Below are 23,107 nucleotides of genomic sequence, written 5' to 3' on the forward strand. Positions count from 1 at the left end.
GAAATTTGACCACAAATGTTATCTGTGCCTCATGTATGGGCACATGAAGGGAAATGCTAAATGCTCCAATTGGGTGCAGCCCCCTACTTGTGGGCAGACACCTGGGTTGGGCTAGTATAGCGCTTGTGGATTAGGTTGTCCCAATAAGCACGTGGGGTAGAGATTAACTAAGTGCCCCTGGGTAACAAGGAGATGGTGCCCAAAGCCCACATGCCTTTTAAAACTTTTAAGTACAGGCAGTGGGCCTCCATTAATGGGCAAAGTGGGGAGGCTCTGATGGACACAGGAGCCAGCATGACTACTGTCAATAGTGTTCTGGTGTTCGCAAAGCATGTAATCCCCTAAACATTACACCAGGTCGTGGCAGAAGACAACCTTGAGGGTCATTACCCTGTGGATCTGGTTCCCTTTGAGTGGGGTGGGGGGGGGTTGTGGTTCCTTTATTATAGCTGTCAGTCATGCCATATCTATAGATTGTCTGCTTGGAAATGACTTGGAGCACACCGTCTGAATGAGGTAGAGCTCCAATCCCACCTGAAGATGTTAGGGTTGTCTGAGTGGGTGTGCCGACCACAAGGCCCATGGCCACCTAAGAGGGTAGTCAAAGAGGCCTGGAGCCTAGGAAAATGGTGCAGGTAGCTCAAAAAGTGGAAAAAGGGCAGAATGTGTGGGAAACCTGTCCCTGAAACTCCCAAGGGTCTCAGAACTTATAGGAGGAGGACATTGATGCCCTGAGGGACTTACCTGACTCAGAAGGGATGTACTACCTTTGAGGATTTCATGCTGCAGGCCAAAGCCCAGGAAATTGGTGGCATGTCTGGAGATTACCTGATTTATTGGGAGAACGATCTCCTGTATAGTGAGCCTAAGGTTCCTGGGACCTTGTTTGTTGGATATGCCTCACTACTAAGGAGCCTTCTTACGGGGTTTTGCTTATGACATACCCTTAGCATGAAACCGGTGGCATGATAAGTCCTGTGCTGGGCTTGTAACCCACTTCTACTGGCCCAAGATTAAGGTGACTTCAGAAGCAATCTGCAGGTGATTCCGTACCTGCCAGGCCAGTGGGCAGTCAGGGAGAAAGTTAAAAGCTACCCTGGTTCCCTTACCTGTCATTGGTACCCCCTTTCAAATGATGGGTATCAACATTGTTGGGTCCCGGGTCCTCAAGACTGCCCTGGACACCAGGTTTACCCTGTAGTTATGGACCATACCACTAGATACCCAAAGGCCATACCTCTGAGGACTTTGACTGTTCTTGCTGTGGCAAGGGCAGTGATGGGGATTGTTATCTGAGTGGTGTTCCCCAAAGAAGTAGTATCTGAAAGTGGTACAAACTTCGGACTACATGAGGTCAATGTGGGATGAGAGTGGAGTAACCTACAAGTTCTCCACACCCTATCATCCCCCAGATCAATGGGTTTGTTGAGAGGTTCAACAAGACCCTCAAAGACAGAGGTAGGATGCCCTCTTACTATACCTTCTTTCTTCCTACAGGGAGATGCCACAGAAAGGAGTTGGGTTCCGTCCTTTAGAGCTTCTGTACTACCAAACTGTGGGGCCGATCAGGATGGCGGACGGAAATGGGTACTGTCCGCCATGGTGGGGGAAATTTTACTCCCGGCTGCGCCGCGGAGAAACCGCGTTTGGGATTAGGATATTCATGTGACGAAACTCCGACCGCGGCGGACGGTTCACAACCAACACCGTCCGCGGCGGTCGGAACACAACCAAGTCCGTCCGCGGCGGACGGAGTTCACTGAACAACCACTGCCGCGGACGGAAATGACCGCGGAAAATAAAACATGTACCGCCATACCTGAGAATACTCCGTGGCCGCAATTAGGATAAATCCGGCCGTACCACGGAACGCACAGCCATCCACGTCCGCGGCGGAAAGAATGCCACGAGAACCACAGCATCACCGCGGAAGGGCAACACGCACAACATCCCTAGCGCCGAACAAAAGTCAGAAACTGCACCGCAAGTCCTAAGCAAACATACGAACATTGACAAGCCCCCCCCCCCCAACACCAATCACAAGCCACCATGACAAGTCCCAATCATCCAATAATGCACACACGTCAACACGCCCACCTACCACCTGACTCGCAACAACCATTGAGACACGACTACAAAATGACACCCACACACAACCACAATCCTTTGCACCACAGCATTGCTGCCAGCAAGAGGGCTAATCGAGAAACTGCCAACTCACATAAAATCACATAGAAGACACCCACCCACCACCCTACCACACCCACCACACAAACACCCACCACACAAATCCGACACATCACACACCACACACCTGCACCTCCCAACTCACACAACTCACACACTGAGCACCACACACCATGGCACCCAAAAAAAATCCCAAATTCTCAGAGACAGAGTTGAGGGTAATGGTTGACGAAATAATCCGTGTCGAGCCCCACATCTTCGGGGCCCAAGTCCAGCAGACGAGCGTGGCGCAAAAGAACCACATGTGGGACAGGATCGTCACTCGGGTGAATGCGTCGGGGACTGTGCCGAGGACGAAGCATGACATTCAGAGGCGGTGGCATGACCTGAAGACCAGGGTCAAGGGCATCCGAGCGAAAAACGTCACTAGAGCCAATCATACTGGCGGTGGCACACCCCCGGAGCCATTACCCTACACAGATTGGGAGGAGAAGGTGCTGGGGACACTGCACCGAGAGAGCCTAGACGGACTTGACGAAGGAGAAGAGACTGGTGAGTACAAACCAACACCACGATCAGCACGACATGGTCAGGCTCACACAACTGAGAAGAAACATCCCCTACGCCCCAAACCATGCACGTTCGACACCAACTCACTAACATGTCCATGGCTCCCAACAGGCCCCCATGTTCACGGGGAGGGTGGAGGTGGTGGTGGTGGTGGTGGAGGGTGGGGTGTGTGAGAGGCCCAAACTACAACTCCCAACAGGCCCCCATGTTCACGGGGAGGGTGGAGGTGGTGGAGGGTGGGGTGTGTGAGAGGCCCAAACTACAACTCCCAACAGGCCCCCATGTTCACGGGGAGGGTGGAGGTGGTGGAGGGTGGGGTGTGTGAGAGGCCCAAACTACAACTCCCAACAGGCCCCCATGTTCACGGGGAGGGTGGAGGTGGTGGTGGTGGTGGTGGAGGGTGGGGTGTGTGAGAGGCCCAAACTACAATTCCCAACAGGCCCCCATGTTCACGGGGAGGGTGGAGGTGGTGGAGGGTGGGGTGTGTGAGAGGCCCAAACTACAACTCCCAACAGGCCCCCATGTTCACGGGGAGGGTGGAGGTGGTGGAGGGTGGGGTGTGTGAGAGGCCCAAACTACAACTCCCAACAGGCCCCCATGTTCACGGGGAGGGTGGAGGTGGTGGAGGGTGGGGTGTGTGAGAGGCCCAAACTACAACTCCCAACAGGCCCCCATGTTCACGGGGAGGGTGGAGGTGGTGGTGGTGGTGGTGGAGGGTGGGGTGTGTGAGAGGCCCAAACTACAATTCCCAACAGGCCCCCATGTTCACGGGGAGGGTGGAGGTGGTGGAGGGTGGGGTGTGTGAGAGGCCCAAACTACAACTCCCAACAGGCCCCCATGTTCACGGGGAGGGTGGAGGTGGTGGAGGGTGGGGTGTGTGAGAGGCCCAAACTACAACTCCCAACAGGCCCCCATGTTCACGGGGAGGGTGGAGGTGGTGGTGGTGGTGGTGGAGGGTGGGGTGTGTGAGAGGCCCAAACTACAACTCCCAACAGGCCCCCATGTTCACGGGGAGGGTGGAGGTGGTGGAGGGTGGGGTGTGTGAGAGGCCCAAACTACAACTCCCAACAGGCCCCCATGTTCACGGGGAGGGTGGAGGTGGTGGTGGTGGTGGTGGAGGGTGGGGTGTGTGAGAGGCCCAAACTACAATTCCCAACAGGCCCCCATGTTCACGGGGAGGGTGGTGGTGGTGGTGGAGGGTGGGGTGTGTTCGACAGGAAACCGAAATGGCTACAAATCCATATACCCATGTAATGTCCAAATTACTGACCAGCTCGATCTTCTCCCTCAGGTGATCCTCAACTGCCTGCGGAAACCAGTACCCGGCCGCCAGCCTCGCCTCTCACATCTACAGGACTCTCTGGTGACGAGGACACAGTCAGCTCCGGGGCGGAGGATGGAGCGGGACCAAGCACGCAGCCAGGGCCATCTGGCTCACAGGGACTCCCTGGACAGACCAACGTCGCATGTGTGACTCCAGCGGCACCTGTCTCTGTGATCTGCACAGTCCCCACCACCACCAGTACCACCAGTACCACCAGTACCACCAGTACCACCAGCACCACGACTCCTGCCGCTGCCACCCAGCAGAACCCACCGCGCAACGCTGGTCCAACGGCCCCACACACAAGCAGGGTGAGTGGGCCACAAACACAGGCAACGGGACAACATCCAATCAGGCGAGCCACACACCGCCGTGCAGAGGAGGAACACCTACCCCAGCCAGTGGCACAGTCCCTACAAGCTCTTGCCAGGTGCCAGGCGTCATACGACCGGTCCCAGGCAAACGCTGATCGTGCACACCAGGACTCAGTGGACAACACCAACACCCAGCGCCAAATCGCTGGCATCCTTGGCCAGATGTTGCTGATCATGGGGCAGCAGGCAACGATGTGGAGTGAATGGGTTGACCGGAACAACCCCCCCCCCCCTCCACCAAGTGTGGTAGCGCCACCGCCACCTCCGCCTCCCCCGCCACCTCCGCCTCCCCCGCCACCTCCGCCTCCGCCGCCACCTCCGCCTCCGCCTCCACCGCCGCCACCACCACCTGAGCCCCTGGCGACGGATGTGGCCCATCAACAACCTGCCCTCCCAGCTGAATCTGTTCCAGGTCAGAGACGGAGGGGCCGTCCGAGTAAGAAAGAGGCTGAGAGCAGTGTTGGAGCGCCAGGCACACGTTCCAAGAGGGGACGACCATGACAATGTCACTGCCTGTGCCAGACATTCACCCAGCTAAGTAGCCTGTCCCACAGACAATCATTCCCACTGGTCTGCTGGTCTACCCTGACACCCCCCAATGTGGCGTCAGCACGGACATTTCATCAGCCAATACCTTCAACTCCAACTCCCTCCACCCCACTGACTTGTAAATATTCACCAGCACAGAAGCACAACCTGTAAATAAAGAGCATTAATTCACACAATGATGTTTTGCCTCCATGTTTATTCACATGATTGCCATCTGATACAGACGTAAACAGGTACAGGGATCATAGTCGTACATGATCATGGCGCTGCGGGAGTGACCTAGAGAAAACCAGAGACAGCAAACACACGTCAGTAAAGAGATTCACACACATCACAACACAATGCACAGCTACATTACACAAACGACAACCATCACACAAGCATGGGATGAGAGCACACACATCATGGACACTTCCATGTCCAAAGACATGAAGACACACATGTGCAACCATCACAAACAACACCCAGCTGATTAACCCCATACCCACACAACACCAGCAAACATACATGAGGCATTGTCAACCGCCACTACAGGTAGATACTCACATTCAAGGGAAGTAGCGATCTATGAGCTGGCGCCTCTGGTCCACACCTTCCTCCTCACCACTATCCTCATCAGTGGACATGGGTGGGATGGGAGGCCGAGGCACTCCTTCGTCTTCAGGGTCCAACAGCAGTTCAATGCCATTGCGTACTGCAATGTTGTGGAGCATGCAGCAGGCTATCACGATCTTGCATACTTTTCCTGGTGTGTAAGGCAGGGCCCCTCCGGTCTTATCGAGGCACCGAAACCTGGACTTTAGCAGTCCAAAGGTACGTTCGATGACTCTCCGTGTCCTGCCATGTGCCTCATTGTACCGCATGTCACCCGCCGTCCTCGGATTGCGTAGGGGACTGAGGAGCCAGGGCCGGTTTGGGTAAGCCGAGTCGCCTATGTAGGGGGATGACAGAGACAAACATCAGAAATACATATGGTGGGTACCCCATGCAACACAGAGATCACAAGAGTACCCACTGCACACTCACCAACAAGCCACGCTTGACCGGGTCGCAGATTTGCCATGAGTCGTGGGACATTGCTGCTCCGCATGATGTGGGCGTCATGTGCGGATCCTGGAAATCTGGCACACACATGGGAGATGATGTTGTTCGCCAGGCACACCACCTGCACGTTCAGCGAATGAAAGTGTTTGCGATTCCTGAACACTTGTTCGCGTGCCCGTGGTGGAATCAGAGCGATGTGTGTGCCATCAATTGAGCCCACAACGTGAGGCATGTGGCCCAGTGCATAGAAAGCAGCTTTGACAGCTGGCAACTCTTCCGGTCGTGGAAAATGGATGTACTCATCCTTGTAGAGCATCATAGCTCTCAACACATCCCGAAGAACCGTGCTAAACATGGCCTGCGACATCCCCCCGGAAACTGCAACAGTGAACTGAAAAGTGCCAGTAGCGAAGAAATGTAGTACCGCCATGACCTTTGCAGTGGGTGTAATCGACCCAGGATACGTTCTACGTGGCTGCAGATGAGGAGACAATAGTGCCACAAGGTCCATCAACCGACGTCGATCCAGCCTGAATTTCCGAATGATGTCCTCGTCTACCATATCCTCCAGCACTGTGTATGGCCGAAGCACATTTGGAGCCCTCCTGTGTGGGACAGAGATGTAACTTTGGTCAACTTGCAAACGACGCATACGTGTAGAACTCCATCACATGTGTACCTTACTGACAAAACTTCTGGCATCACCCTAATGTTTCGTAGACACATCACAGACACTCATGCTACTGCATGCACACAAACGATAAGTGTACACACGCCATGTCATCAAGCACAAATGCCACCACCAATAATGATGTGCATACGGAAATGACATGCATGGTGACACAACGTACAAAACACATACACGGAATGCATGTGTACCACCACCACTGTAGTCACCTCGACACAACAAGAAACTGACAACAGATGCATTCATTGGCCACACAGCCATGATGTACTGTGTAGTTGTGAAGATGTAACAACGTCTGTAGGGTCACACCCGACGTCAACAAGTAGAAATGCACATCTTTTGCCCATAATGTGCCGACCGATTGCCATTGTATGGACACACATGCTATATTGTATGACATATGACCTTTCCCAATCACGCTCACATCCCTCATGACACAACTGCACACAACACATCACGGTGCAGCGTCTGACAAGATCACATAATTGGCGCCGCCATGGCGGTGCTCAACTTCCGCTACTTCCCAAAGGCCATATGCGGCCAGCGTCCCTCTCCCCATTGGCTGCATGTGCATGGACCGTCACGGGCAGACATCGGCGACCGCACGTGCAAGCCTCAGGCACGGATGCTTCCGTTGCAACAATGTACTATTACTGGCGCCTCCATGGCGGTGCACGTACTCAGCGGGGGAGGTGCAGGCCCATACACCCTGTAGATGTAGTCAATGGACATGCCATTTCATGACCCCCCTTACAGTCACCTTGCATCATCCACCGTACACCGGCCGGAGCGGCCGGGCCTAGGACGACCGCCGTGCCCGGCCATGTTGAACCGCCGTGCCCGGCCATGAACAACCGCCGTGCCCGGCCATGAACAACCGCCGTGCCCGGCCATGAACAACCGCCGTGCCCGGCCATGAACAACCGCCGTGCCCGGCCATGAACAACCGCCGTGCCCGGCCATGAACAACCGCCGTGCCCGGCCATGAACAACCGCCGTGCCCGGCCATGAACAACCGCCGTGCCCGGCCATGAACAACCGCCGTGCCCGGCCATGTTGAACCGCCGTGCCCGGCCATGAACAACCGCCGTGCCCGGCCATGAACAACCGCCGTGCCCGGCCATGAACAACCGCCGTGCCCGGCCATGAACAACCGCCGTGCCCGGCCATGAACAACCGCCGTGCCCGGCCATGAACAACCGCCGTGCCCGGCCATGAACAACCGCCGTGCCCGGCCATGAACAACCGCCGTGCCCGGCCATGAACAACCGCCGTGCCCGGCCATGAACAACCGCCGTGCCCGGCCATGAACAACCGCCGTGCCCGGCCATGAACAACCGCCGTGCCCGGCCATGTTGAACCGCCGTGCCCGGCCATGAACAACCGCCGTGCCCGGCCATGAACAACCGCCGTGCCCGGCCATGAACAACCGCCGTGCCCGGCCATGAACAACCGCCGTGCCCGGCCATGTTGAACCGCCGTGCCCGGCCATGAACAACCGCCGTGCCCGGCCATGAACAACCGCCGTGCCCGGCCATGTTGAACCGCCGTGCCCGGCCATGAACAACCGCCGTGCCCGGCCATGGCGCTTGTGTTCATGGCCGGGCACGGCGGTCGTCCTAGGCCCGGCCGCTCCGGCCGGTGTACGGTGGATGATGCAAGGTGACTGTAAGGGGGGTCATGAAATGGCATGTCCATTGACTACATCTACAGGGTGTATGGGCCTGCACCTCCCCCGCTGAGTACGTGCACCGCCATGGAGGCGCCAGTGATAGTACATTGTTGCAACGGAAGCATCCGTGCCTGAGGCTTGCACGTGCGGTCGCCGATGTCTGCCCGTGACGGTCCATGCACATGCAGCCAATGGGGAGAGGGACGCTGGCCGCATATGGCCAATCGCAAGTAGCGTAAGGTGTGCACCGCAACTATGGGCCAGTCATTGGCCCATTTCACGATCACGCTTCCAGGGCTGACCAATTGCTGGCGACGTATGCCACTGACACGTGCAGAGGGCCCTATATATGTGTGTTGGCCAAAACGACGCTACCTACCCTGGGGACCAGTGCTGCCTGTGACCATCACCTCGACCTACTGCTGCTGCTGAGCTGACCACCGACTGCTGCCTGTGACCATCACCTCGACCTACTGCTGCTGCTGAGCTGACCACCGACTGCTGCCTGTGACCATCACCTCGACCTACTGCTGCTGCTGAGCTGACCACCGACTGCTGCCTGTGACCATCACCTCGACCTACTGCTGCTGCTGAGCTGACCACCGACTGCTGCTCTAGTGCCATACTCCGTGATCTTGCCATGTCGAGAGGCAATGAGATCCGGTCTCGACCCTTCACCGCCGCGGAGCTTGATGTGCTCGTGGACGGTGTACTCCGCAACTATGGACGCCTCTACGGCGCACCAGGACGGGTGGTAAGTGCAGTGTGGGACATGTTGGTGTGCATGAGGGGGCTAAATGATCTTGCCAATTTCTATCTTAGCTGTGTAGTGTGGGCTACACATATGTTCCCGATTGTGCATGGCTGCTGACAGTTACGTCTTGCCCCTATGTGTGTCACAGGCCACCTGTCCACTGACTAAAACCCTTTTCTCTTTCATCATGGTAGGTCAAGCTGCACCTTCGCAAGGACCTGTGGAGGGGCATAGCACGGGAAGTTCGGGCATTGGGGGTGTGCAACAGACGACATACACACTGCCACAAACGCTGGGACGACATTTCCAGGCTGAGCAAGAATGTAGCTGAAGTAACACTGGGCCTGATTCCAAGGACGCCCCGTCTGGCCCGACGCTCCATGACCCCTCTCATGCACCGTATAATTGCAGTGACGCATCCTGAACTGGCCGAACGTCTGAGTGCCGATCAACAGCAAACTAGCGGTGAGCATACTGTCTGTGTAGGAAACTTGTGAGTGCTATGCATGTATTGGTGCCCAGACAGTCCGGCTCAGACATCGCACACACGCAGACTGACACGGAGGAGGCCAGCGCCGGAGAGGGGGACAGGACCGTCCCTGAGGACTCGCATGTGGAGACACCATCGTCCTCCTCGTCGGACTCTCTTGGTGAGCCTGCACTGTTGTCACAGACTGGGAGTGGGCACTCATCACCTTCTGTCGGAAGACAGCACACAGGGCCCACACTTCCACCAACTGCACCATGTACTGTTCGTGGCCGGAGGAGTAGGGGGAGCAGAGTGGCGTTCGGTGCAGGCACCGCTGCCCCTGCCACGGTGAGCCAAAATGCACTGTGTGCTGAGGCAGTTGATCTGCTGCGACAGCTGTGTGTGGGGCAGACCAATATGACGAATGCATTCCAGGACCATGATAGGAAGTTGGGGCAGGTGGTGGCATTCATGGAAGGGATGCATGGCGATCTTTCAGGTCTACACAGGACAGTGCAGTCATTGGCAAGCAGTGTGTCGTCTGCAATAGTTCAGTCGAATGCACAGGGTCATACTTCTGTTTCCCCATCTACACCGCTGGATGTCTCAGGGGGTAGTGATTATTGTGAGCAAGACTCAAATAAAGGTTATTGCACTCGAAGCAGCGTCAGACAGCACGTCAGGGCACGCAGGGCACAGACCACATCCCCTAGATCACCTACATCTGTTCACGTACACGACGTCAGATGCACTGGAGTACACACACAGGATCCACAAGTGTTGTTGGAGGACATGCCTTCAGGAGCTACACGGGCATTCAACACAAAAGGTACTCCCAAGGCATGGGATACTCACATGTCCATGGACTGTTCCTTGGACAAGGCCAGTGAGAAGACTAAGGCACCTACTAAGAGCAGGGAGACTCCCAAGAGCAGGCCCACAGCGGTCGATAGGAACAATCCCAAGGACAGTGAGAAGACTAAGGCACCTACTAAGAGCAGGGAGACTCCCAAGAGCAGGCCCACAGCAGAGGTAAGGGACACTCCCAAGGACAGTGAGAAGACTAAGGCACCTACTAAGAGCAGGGAGACTCCCAAGAGCAGGCCCACAGCAGAGGTAAGGGACACTCCCAAGGCCAGTGAGAAGACTAAGGCACCTACTAAGAGCAGGGAGACTCCCAAGAGCAGGCCCACAGCAGAGGTAAGGGACAATCCCAAGGACAGTGAGAAGACTAAGGCACCTACTAAGAGCAGGGAGACTCCCAAGAGCAGGCCCACAGCAGAGGTAAGGGACACTCCCAAGGGCATGGACACACACAGAGAGCAGGTGTCTACTGGAGACAGGTGCACCACAGACGACAAGTCTGCTGGCAGGAACAGGGCGGCGAGCAGGGCACAGGCTACATCCAGAGACAACACTCCACCTAAGGATAAGGCACCTCCTACGGACAAGTCATCTGGCATGGACATTGGCGCAATCAAGGACAGGCATACTCCACCCCTGGCTGCACTGAGGCTGATGTTTACTACTGGACGCAAAACTAATGTCTCCGCGGCGGAGTCCCCCCATACCTCCACTCCCATCCAGGCCAGTCAGAAGCAGAGGTGGGTGTCCCCTGTTGTAGCATCCCCCATTACACATCATTCCGAGTCCAGGCGGCAGGCACAGAGCAAACGACAAGCAGGCTCCAGCACGTCCCCAGAAACCAGGTCCCCGGCAGCAGTTGCTCCACCTATGCTGGGTGGTGATTCTTTGGAGTCCCCGCCACTTGGCAGTCCAGTCCTGTCCAGGGTGCACTCACACCTCCATAAGAAACGCAGACACACACCATTGACACCTGCCACACCCGATTTGGCTCTAGATGACCTATCACCAGCTCCCAGGCCCACCCTGCCTCCTGGCCCATACAGCCCTGTGGCTCATCATTTCAGTTGTCCCAGTGGCGCTGGTGCAGTTGACTCTCATGTATCAGATGGTGGCACAGTGTCAGTTGTGCCCTCTCCTGTTGCACGTCCTGGCAGTGTATCTGGGTCTATGGCTCACGTGTCAGTTAGGAGATCTGTGGCTGTGTTGCACACTCCTGTTTCTGGTGCTGCCAGTGTGTCTGGGTCAGTGGCTCACGTGTCAGTGACTACATCTGTGGCTGTGTCTCACACTCCTGTTGCTGGTGCTGCCAGTGTGTCTGGGTCCGTGGCCCATGTGTGTGTGACTCGGGCTGTGGCTGTGTCTCACACTCCTGTTGCTGGTGCTGCCAGTGTGTCTGGGTCCGTGGCCCATGTGTGTGTGACTCGGGCTGTGACTGTGTCTCACACTCCTGTTGCTGGTGCTGCCAGTGTGTCCGAGGCAGGTGGGTCACGCAGTCCCCCTGAGTCTGTGATGTGAGGTGCTGTACACTTCACTGAAAATTTACTTCACATGGTGTGTCCATTGGGAACTGCGTGGCACTCTTGTGGTTCCTGTGACGGGTTGGTAGGGACACGTAGTTGTGCAGCCTCTGTTGTACCTGCTGTGTACTGCACAATGCCCTGTTGATGCTCTGATACTGCATACTGCCCTCTCGTTACCTGCTATGATGTACCTGCTGTGTACTGCACTGTGCCCTGTTGATGCTCTGATACTGCATACTGCCCCTCTCATGTGCTGCCTCTGATGGACCTGTTCTGTGCAATGGACTGTTCATGCACTTGGCCCCTCTCATGTGCTGCCTCTGATGGACCTGTTCTGTGCAATGGACTGTTGATTCTCTGTGCCCCTCTCATGTGCTGCCTCTGATGGACCTGTTCTGTGCAATGGACTGTTCATGCACTTGGCCCCTCTCATGTGCTGCCTCTGATGGACCTGTTCTGTGCAATGGACTGTTGATTCTCTGTGCCCCTCTCATGTGCTGCCTCTGATGGACCTGTTCTGTGCAATGGACTGTTCATGCACTTGGCCCCTCTCATGTGCTGCCTCTGATGGACCTGTTCTGTGCAATGGACTGTTCATGCACTTGGCCCCTCTCATGTGCTGCCTCTGATGGAACTGTTCTGTGCAATGGACTGTTGATTCTCTGTGCCCCTCTCATGTGCTGCCTCTGATGGACCTGTTCTGTGCAATGGACTGTTCATGCACTTGGCCCCTCTCATGTGCTGCCTCTGATGGACCTGTTCTGTGCAATGGACTGTTGATTCTCTGTGCCCCTCTCATGTGCTGCCTCTGATGGACCTGTTCTTTGCAATGCCCTATTGATGCTCTGTTACTGCATACTGCCCTCTCGTTACCTGCTATGATGTACCTGCTGTGTACTGCACTGTGCCCTGTTGATGCTCTGATACTGCATACTGCCCTCACGTTACCTGCTATGATGTGCCTGCTGTGTACTGCACTGTGCCCTGTTGATGCTCTGATACTGCATACTGCCCTCTCGTTGCCTGCTATGATGTACCTGCTGTGTACTGCACTGTGCCCTGTTGATGCTCTGATACTGCATACTGCCCTCTCGTTGCCTGCTATGATGTACCTGCTGTGTACTGCACTGTGCCCTGTTGATGCTCTGATACTGCATACTGCCCTCTCGTTACCTGCTATGATGTACCTGCTGTGTACTGCACTGTGCCCTGTTGATGCTCTGATACTGCATACTGCCCTCACGTTACCTGCTATGATGTGCCTGCTGTGTACTGCACTGTGCCCTGTTGATGCTCTGATACTGCATACTGCCCTCTCGTTGCCTGCTATGATGTACCTGCTGTGTACTGCACTGTGCCCTGTTGATGCTCTGATACTGCATACTGCCCTCTCGTTGCCTGCTATGATGTACCTGCTGTGTACTGCACTGTGCCCTGTTGATGCTCTGATACTGCATACTGCCCTCTCGTTACCTGCTATGATGTACCTGCTGTGTACTGCACTGTGCCCTGTTGATGCTCTGATACTGCATACTGCCCTCACGTTACCTGCTATGATGTGCCTGCTGTGTACTGCACTGTGCCCTGTTGATGCTCTGATACTGCATACTGCCCTCTCGTTGCCTGCTATGATGTACCTGCTGTGTACTGCACTGTGCCCTGTTGATGCTCTGATACTGCATACTGCCCTCTCGTTGCCTGCTATGATGTACCTGCTGTGTACTGCACTGTGCCCTGTTGATGCTCTGATACTGCATACTGCCCTCTCGTTACCTGCTATGATGTACCTGCTGTGTACTGCACTGTGCCCTGTTGATGCTCTGATACTGCATACTGCCCTCACGTTACCTGCTATGATGTGCCTGCTGTGTACTGCACTGTGCCCTGTTGATGCTCTGATACTGCATACTGCCCTCTCGTTGCCTGCTATGATGTACCTGCTGTGTACTGCACTGTGCCCTGTTGATGCTCTGATACTGCTTACTGCCCCTCTCATGTGCTGCCTCTGATGGACCTGTTCTGTGCAATGGACTGTTCATGCACTTGGCCCCTCTCATGTGCTGCCTCTGATGGACCTGTTCTGTGCAATGGACTGTTGATTCTCTGTGCCCCTCTCATGTGCTGCCTCTGATGGACCTGTTCTTTGCAATGCCCTATTGATGCTCTGTTACTGCATACTGCCCTCTCGTTACCTGCTATGATGTACCTGCTGTGTACTGCACTGTGCCCTGTTGATGCTCTGATACTGCATACTGCCCTCTCGTTACCTGCTATGATGTACCTGCTGTGTACTGCACTGTGCCCTGTTGATGCTCTGATACTGCATACTGCCCTCCCGTTACCTGCTATGATGTGCCTGCTCTGGTGCCCACTTTGCCCATGCTCACGCATCCACTGTGATTGGACCCCTATTTTGTGAAATAAAGGTGGTCTATCAAATCTCGTGGTTTTTCGTTGTCATTCCTGCTTGCGTACTACAATTGTGTATTCGTATTTGCTTCTCATCAGTGATTACGGTGACATGACACTCCCCCTCCCTACGTCACGTCCCTTGCTGGTATTCACCCCCAGACAGCCAATGGTTTGTGCCTTACCTGCGTCGTCCATAGTAGGCCATGACTAGGACGTGGTGGATCGCGAAGAGCATCGGGAAGGCGTGTAGCGCAGGGTCCATGGTGGTGGTCAGCTTGCGGTGGGTATCTCGGCTATGTCACCTGTGTTCGCTGTGGGGATTCCGACGTGTTCAGACAGGTTGTTTTTCCGCTGCGGTTTTATGTGTGTTTTCCGCCATCTTGATTGGGGGGACGGTCTTCGTCGTCAGTACGTACGGCGGTGCGTCCGGATCTGTTACGTCCGCCGCGTGGTCGTGTGTAGTTGGCCGGCGGAGCGTGCTTTTCCGTCGCGGACGGAAATTTGACAAGTTTTCCTATCCTGATATGGCGGACGGAGTATCCGCGGCAGGCGGACACGGAAAAGGCTTTTTCCACCTACTCATGGGCCGCGGTGGCTCTTCCGTCCGCCATCCTGATCGACCCCTATATGTGGACCTCTCAGTCTTATGAAGGAGGGGAGGGCAAAACCTCCCAATAGGCTCTCCTTGGATGTATTTATTAAGATGTTACCACACAGGACTCAGATGCAGTGCTTCTGGAATAAGGCCTTTGAGAACCTGGAATCCAGCCAGGAGGTGATGAAGCGCTTGTATAATCAGAAGGCCACTCTGGTCAAGCTTCAGCCTGGCCAAAAGATGTGGATGATGGAGCCCACAGCACTACAAGATCACTGGGCAGGGCCTTACAAGGTGAATGAGGGTAATGGAGAATTAACCTACCTAGTTGACCTCAAGACCCTGATGAACCCTTAAGCGTCCTGCATTATAATCTCCTCAAGCCCCACTAAGAGAGGTTCGAGGTCATCTGTCACTGGTGACAGATGATGGGTTGGAGGAGGAGAGTTAACCTTTCCCAATCTTCTATCTTCTAAGGAGCAAGATGTGTTAGTGGAACATGTAACCCATACCCTAATTTGACCATAAATCAGATGAGGGATTGTACCAACTTTCCAGGAGTTGTTTGCCTATTTATTCTCACTGGCCCCAGGCTCACACATCTGTGTACTCATGAAATTGATATTGAGGACAGCATGTATTTGGAAAATAAAAGTTATAGGTTGTCTGACAAGGTGAGAGTCAGTATCAAAATCAACGTGTCCAAGATGCTGGAGTTAGGGGTGATTGAGCACTCCAATAAACCATAGTCCAGCCCAGTGATGCTGGCACCCACATCTGCCCCATTGAGAGCTGCCAGAGAATGGGAAACATCCTTTACAACGCAACTAAAACAATGCACTACCATTACAACAAAACTTTTATAACTCAGGATCCATTACAACGCATGCCATTGCAACGCATGCCATTACAACGCAGCCGCTATTACAACGCATGCCATTACAATGTAAATATGGGTGAGTGTTTAATTTAATTTTAACCCCTACACCATCCAACACTTACCCTACAATTACGCCCCCCTGGAGTTAGAATATTAATTTTAACCCCTACACTATCCAACACTTACCCTACAATTACGCCCCCCTGGAGTTAGAATATTAATTTTAACCCCTACACTATCCAACACTTACCCTACTATTAGGCCCCCCTGGAGTTAGAATAGTAATTTTAACCCCTACATTATCCAACACTTACACTACTATTACATTCTCATTAATTAAATGAAAATAATACTTACCCATACTGACGTTGTAATGGCATGCGTTGTAATAGCAACTACGTTGTAATGGTATGCGTTATAATGGCATGCGTTGTAATGGATCCTGCGTTGTAAAAGTTTTGTTGTAATGGTATGCGTTGTGAAAGTATGCGTTGTAGCGTCATACATCCCCCCAGAACTCAGGTTCTGTGTGCACTATACAGGGCTCAGCTCAGTTACAAAGACTGAGGATCACTCCATCCCTCAAACTGATGAGCTCACAGATCAGTTTGGGGCTGTCAAGTTCCTGGTACCTTTGATTGAGCATCAGGGCATACTGGTAAATTGACTTAGCAGATGGGGCTAAAAAGTGGTCTGCATTTGTCACTCCATAGAGCCACTGCTAATTCAGAGTGATAACCTTTGGGTTAAAGAATGCCCCTGCTTCTTTACAGAGGTTGAATAACAGAGTCCTGGCTGCGATGGATGTTTTCAGTGGCGATTACCTGGATGATATTTTAGTCTTCGGTTCCAACTGTAAGGACCACCAGTTTCATCTCCACCTAGTGTTTCAGGCCCTGCACAGGCAGAGCTGACTATGAAGGTCAGCAAGCGCCATATAGGACAGGAATAAGTGATGTATCAAGGACATCTTGTGGGTGTGGGCAAGGTTCAGCCCCTACAACCAAGTTTATGACTAATATTGCATGTGAACCACCCAAAACTCTGACTTAAGTGAGGGCCTTCCTAGGCCTTACTAAACTTTACAGGGGGCTCATTAAGGAGCAGACCAAGAATTTTATCTGGACAGTGGCCTATCAGAAAACCTTTGATACTCTGAAGTACCAATAGTCAGGCCATTGAATTCTCCAAGAAGTTTGCAGTCCAGACAGATGCTTAAGACCATGGCGTATGAATGTTTCTCTCACAGCCGAAGGAAGAGGGCTCAGACCAACCTATAGCCTTCATCAGGAGAAGATTAATGCCCAGTAAATATAGGTGGTGTGCTATTGACAGTGAAGATGATTCTGTATTCTGGACACTGATGAAGCAGAGCTCATTCTTGTTTGAAACTCAGTTCCAGGGTCACACAGACCACAGGCCCCTCAGATGGAAAATGCAAATGTGAGGTGAGAAGCCCAAATTGTTGAGGTGGTCAACCTCCCTACAGGGATTGGAATTTATAGTGGAACTCCATCCTGGGATTGGCCACTCTAATGAGGATGGCCTTTCCAGCCTCTTCCGTCTTAGTGATGAGAACCTCAATGAGGATGCGGAGTTCTCCCTACTTTCACCTGGGGGGACACATGTTAGACATGACATCCTTGGTGTGGTCTTCCATCAAACTATTTCCCTTCGCTCCTCTTTTATTCTGAACTTTGGTTTTGTTGGCATTAGGACTCTGTGCATTCTACCACTGCCAGCCAGTACTAAAGTGCTTGTGCTCTCTCCCTAAAAACATGGTACATTTGGCTTAAACCTGATTGAAATATTTGACTTACTTATTAGTCCCTAATATATGATACTACATGTACCCAGTGCCCATAAATGAAATGCTACCAGTGGGCCTTCAGCACTCGTTGTGCCACCTGCTAATGTAACATCTTAAAATGTGTCTTAGGCCTGCCACTGCAGCTGGTAGTGCAGTTTTACAGCTGCCAATTTAATCTTGCAAAAGCGACCATTTGGCATACTTAAACATTCCTTTTTAAAACACATAAGACATCCCTAAGGTAGACCATAAGCACCCATAGGGCAGGGTGCCTTGTATTTAAAATGTTGTAAATGTGCCTTTAAGTTTTGTATGTTCTCGTAGTGAACAACCTATGAATTAATGTTTCACTAATAAATGCCTTTTTCTCCTATTGTATAACATTGGGTTACCATATGACATTTAATAAGTGCTAACCTTTGATTGGAAACAAATAGGAATGCCAAGATTGGAATCAAATTAATTGAAATGTAAAACTCTCTTTAATGGTAAAGTCAGGATTTAGTCACAATTCTGAAAATGCTCCTGGCATTTTCTTGTCCTAATCATTTTGTGTCTACTGCTTGCATAATTGGTCTCCTGACTATGAATATCTTGGCAACAAGGGGTGGTGAGGGACAGAGTCTCTGAATTAAGCAGAAAGCTCTCACCCAGTCAAGAGATCAGGGCTAGATCCAACACCGTTTTTTAGCTCACTGCACCATCCCAGTTTCAGAACCTGGCTGTATGCAAATTAGTCTGTTCCTGTCCCAGTGCATGATGGGAACAGGGCAAACCAAACTACAAAAGCCAATTCTTACACTGGGAAGGAAACAAGCTCCCGGGGACCGGTTTCTGGCATTACAGCCGTCTTCGGCCCGGTTTGCTTGAATCCTGATGGTGCAATGAGCAAGGGTCTCACATCTGAGAATACCCTTCCACGCTTAGGGTGGACAAAAATATTTACAACAAGGGGTGGTGAGGGACAGAGTCTCTGAATTAAGCAGAAAGCTCTCACCCAGTCAAGAGATCAGGGCTAGATCCAACACCGTTTTTTAGCTCACTGCACCATCCCAGTTTCAGAACCTGGCTGTATGCAAATTAGTCTGTTCCTGTCCCAGTGCATGATGGGAACAGGGCAAACCAAACTACAAAAGCCAATTCTTACACTGGGAAGGAAACAAGCTCCCGGGGACCGGTTTCTGGCATTACAGCCGTCTTCGGCCCGGTTTGCTTGAATCCTGATGGTGCAATGAGCAAGGGTCTCACATCTGAGAATACCCTTCCACGCTTAGGGTGGACAAAAATATTTACAACAAGGGGTGGTGAGGGACAGAGTCTCTGAATTAAGCAGAAAGCTCTCACCCAGTCAAGAGATCAGGGCTAGATCCAACACCGTTTTTTAGCTCACTGCACCATCCCAGTTTCAGAACCTGGCTGTATGCAAATTAGTCTGTTCCTGTCCCAGTGCATGATGGGAACAGGGCAAACCAAACTACAAAAGCCAATTCTTACACTGGGAAGGAAACAAGCTCCCGGGGACCGGTTTCTGGCATTACAGCCGTCTTCGGCCCGGTTTGCTTGAATCCTGATGGTGCAATGAGCAAGGGTCTCACATCTGAGAATACCCTTCCACGCTTAGGGTGGACAAAAATATTTACAACAAGGGGTGGTGAGGGACAGAGTCTCTGAATTAAGCAGAAAGCTCTCACCCAGTCAAGAGATCAGGGCTAGATCCAACACCGTTTTTTAGCTCACTGCACCATCCCAGTTTCAGAACCTGGCTGTATGCAAATTAGTCTGTTCCTGTCCCAGTGCATGATGGGAACAGGGCAAACCAAACTACAAAAGCCAATTCTTACACTGGGAAGGAAACAAGCTCCCGGGGACCGGTTTCTGGCATTACAGCCGTCTTCGGCCCGGTTTGCTTGAATCCTGATGGTGCAATGAGCAAGGGTCTCACATCTGAGAATACCCTTCCACGCTTAGGGTGGACAAAAATATTTACAACAAGGGGTGGTGAGGGACAGAGTCTCTGAATTAAGCAGAAAGCTCTCACCCAGTCAAGAGATCAGGGCTAGATCCAACACCGTTTTTTAGCTCACTGCACCATCCCAGTTTCAGAACCTGGCTGTATGCAAATTAGTCTGTTCCTGTCCCAGTGCATGATGGGAACAGGGCAAACCAAACTACAAAAGCCAATTCTTACACTGGGAAGGAAACAAGCTCCCGGGGACCGGTTTCTGGCATTACAGCCGTCTTCGGCCCGGTTTGTTTGAATCCTGATGGTGCAATGAGCAAGGGTCTCACATCTGAGAATACCCTTCCACGCTTAGGGTGGACAAAAATATTTACAACAAGGGGTGGTGAGGGACAGAGTCTCTGAATTAAGCAGAAAGCTCTCACCCAGTCAAGAGATCAGGGCTAGATCCAACACCGTTTTTTAGCTCACTGCATCATCCCAGTTTCAGAACCTGGCTGTATGCAAATTAGTCTGTTCCTGTCCCAGTGCATGATGGGAACAGGGCAAACCAAACTACAAAAGCCAATTCTTACACTGGGAAGGAAACAAGCTCCCGGGGACCGGTTTCTGGCATTACAGCCGTCTTCGGCCCGGTTTGCTTGAATCCTGATGGTGCAATGAGCAAGGGTCTCACATCTGAGAATACCCTTCCACGCTTAGGGTGGACAAAAATATTTACAACAAGGGGTGGTGAGGGACAGAGTCTCTGAATTAAGCAGAAAGCTCTCACCCAGTCAAGAGATCAGGGCTAGATCCAACACCGTTTTTTAGCTCACTGCACCATCCCAGTTTCAGAACCTGGCTGTATGCAAATTAGTCTGTTCCTGTCCCAGTGCATGATGGGAACAGGGCAAACCAAACTACAAAAGCCAATTCTTACACTGGGAAGGAAACAAGCTCCCGGGGACCGGTTTCTGGCATTACAGCCGTCTTCGGCCCGGTTTGCTTGAATCCTGATGTTGCAATGAGCAAGGGTCTCACATCTGAGAATACCCTTCCACGCTTAGGGTGGACAAAAATATTTACAACAAGGGGTGGTGAGGGACAGAGTCTCTGAATTAAGCAGAAAGCTCTCACCCAGTCAAGAGATCAGGGCTAGATCCAACACCGTTTTTTAGCTCACTGCACCATCCCAGTTTCAGAACCTGGCTGTATGCAAATTAGTCTGTTCCTGTCCCAGTGCATGATGGGAACAGGGCAAACCAAACTACAAAAGCCAATTCTTACACTGGGAAGGAAACAAGCTCCCCCTTTTCTAAATCGTTTTTGGCCACTATAGGTGTGGCAGGGTATACTCAGACATGAGTCCCTTTCTCACTGCTCCATCAGGATTCAAGCAAGCCGGGCTGAAGACGGCTGAAATGCCAGAAACCGGTCCCCGGTAGCTTGTCTCCTTTCTGGTGAAGAATTGGCTTGGTAGTTTAGTCTGCCCTGTTCCCATGATGCACTGGGCCAGGGACAGACTGATTTGCATATAGCCAGGTTCTGAGCCGGGGTGGGGCAGTGAGATAAATAACGGTGATGGATCAAGCCCTGATCTTTGGACTGGGTAAGAGTGGTCTGCTCAATTCAGACACTCTGTTCATCACCACCCCCTTTTCTAAATCGTTTTTGGCCACTATAGGTGTGGCAGGGTATACTCAGACATGAGTCCCTTTCTCACTGCTCCATCAGGATTCAAGCAAGCCGGGCTGAAGACGGCTGAAATGCCAGAAACCGGTCCCCGGTAGCTTGTCTCCTTTCTGGTGAAGAATTGGCTTGGTAGTTTAGTCTGCCCTGTTCCCATGATGCACTGGGCCAGGGACAGACTGATTTGCATATAGCCAGGTTCTGAGCCGGGGTGGGGCAGTGAGATAAATAACGGTGATGGATCAAGCCCTGATCTTTGGACTGGGTAAGAGTGGTCTGCTCAATTCAGACACTCTGTTCATCACCACCCCCTTTTCTAAATCGTTTTTGGCCACTATAGGTGTGGCAGGGTATACTCAGACATGAGTCCCTTTCTCACTGCTCCATCAGGATTCAAGCAAGCCGGGCTGAAGACGGCTGAAATGCCAGAAACCGGTCCCCGGTAGCTTGTCTCCTTTCTGGTGAAGAATTGGCTTGGTAGTTTAGTCTGCCCTGTTCCCATGATGCACTGGGCCAGGGACAGACTGATTTGCTTATAGCCAGGTTCTGAGCCGGGGTGGGGCAGTGAGATAAATAACGGTGATGGATCAAGCCCTGATCTTTGGACTGGGTAAGAGTGGTCTGCTCAATTCAGACACTCTGTTCATCACCACCCCCTTTTCTAAATCGTTAATTATGAATATCTTGGCAGCCGGTCTTTGTGTATCCCTCCCAGACAGTGAGATATAGGGGTGCTAAGCGTTAGGCTATCATGCCAGGATGGGTGCGGTGGAGCTGTTCCCTGCCCTTCATAGATTTCAAAGGACTGTGTCAATCAAACCAAGAGATCTGAAACCAGTCTTTTGTCACCCCAGTATATTTGGAGCTTTGGCAGGGGAAGGGAAGAAATATCTGTTGTTCTATTGATTGGATTGTTATTGTTCTGGTATCAATTTTGTTCATGTACTAAATAGGCCTGGGTGGAGTTCACGAAGTTCTACTCCGTGGAACTCCGCAAAGTGACAGAAAAACTCTGCTGCAACCCGCGGATTTCTACCAGCAGTGGAGCAGGTTAAATCATGCTTGAGTAGACATTCTACTTGAGTGGCAGGTTCTTCAACGCGAGCGGCAGTTTTTTCAACTCGAGTAGTTGTAAACACCTGTGACTATCCATATTGAGATATCTCGCCAAGAGGACTTGCACATAATTTTTCTCTCATGAGAGCTCACCATTTTACCATTTTCAAGCCGCATGAGAGAAAAAATTCTGCCCGCATCACTTCGTGTAGTTTTGCGGAACTCCGCGTGGGGCACCCCTAGTGTTAAAATGTACTATTTGGTTCTAAATCGGTTTGGGTTCTTGCTTGTGCTGTGTTCTCACTTTCTTACTGTTTGAGTGTTGTTTGAGTGCTGCACAATTGCTAAACACAGAGCATGTAATATAAGACTGTCTGCATTTCTGCCAAGCTATCAGAGGTTTAAGCACAAGTTAATTTATTGACTTTTGTGGTTCACCCTGTCAAGCATTTGGGTTGTTGCCTTAGAAGGAGCCCCCTCTCTTAACCAGTAACCCAATACCATACAATTGTGTGCCTTTAAATTTTGTTTTTTACCTTTAGGTCCCTCTTTCTATTTGCACTAACAGTTGCTTACCTGGATTTCGGAAAGTTACCAAGCAGGGAGAGCCTGTCTGCTGTTTCCTTTGTGTGCCATGTTCTGCCGGGGAGATTTCCAACCAAACAGGTATAATAAATGCATCTAAAAATACAGATGACATTCCTT

General features: G+C 52.2%; 1 protein-coding gene across 1 annotated transcript in view; it reads left to right on the top strand.

Moving 5' to 3' along the window:
- LOC147666001 (extracellular calcium-sensing receptor-like) overlaps positions 1–23,107 on the top strand; it is an 89,628-nt gene that overhangs the window by 65,557 nt on the left and 964 nt on the right. Inside the window, exon 6 of the mRNA XM_086949336.1 lies at positions 22,945–23,068. Coding sequence (XP_086805462.1) covers positions 22,945–23,068 — 124 coding nt within the window. The remainder of the gene's footprint in view (positions 1–22,944; positions 23,069–23,107) is intronic.

Source organism: Lissotriton vulgaris, unplaced genomic scaffold (assembly GCF_964263255.1).
Source record: "Lissotriton vulgaris unplaced genomic scaffold, aLisVul1.2 SCAFFOLD_3231, whole genome shotgun sequence".
In the NCBI taxonomy this organism is placed as follows: domain Eukaryota; kingdom Metazoa; phylum Chordata; class Amphibia; order Caudata; family Salamandridae; genus Lissotriton; species Lissotriton vulgaris.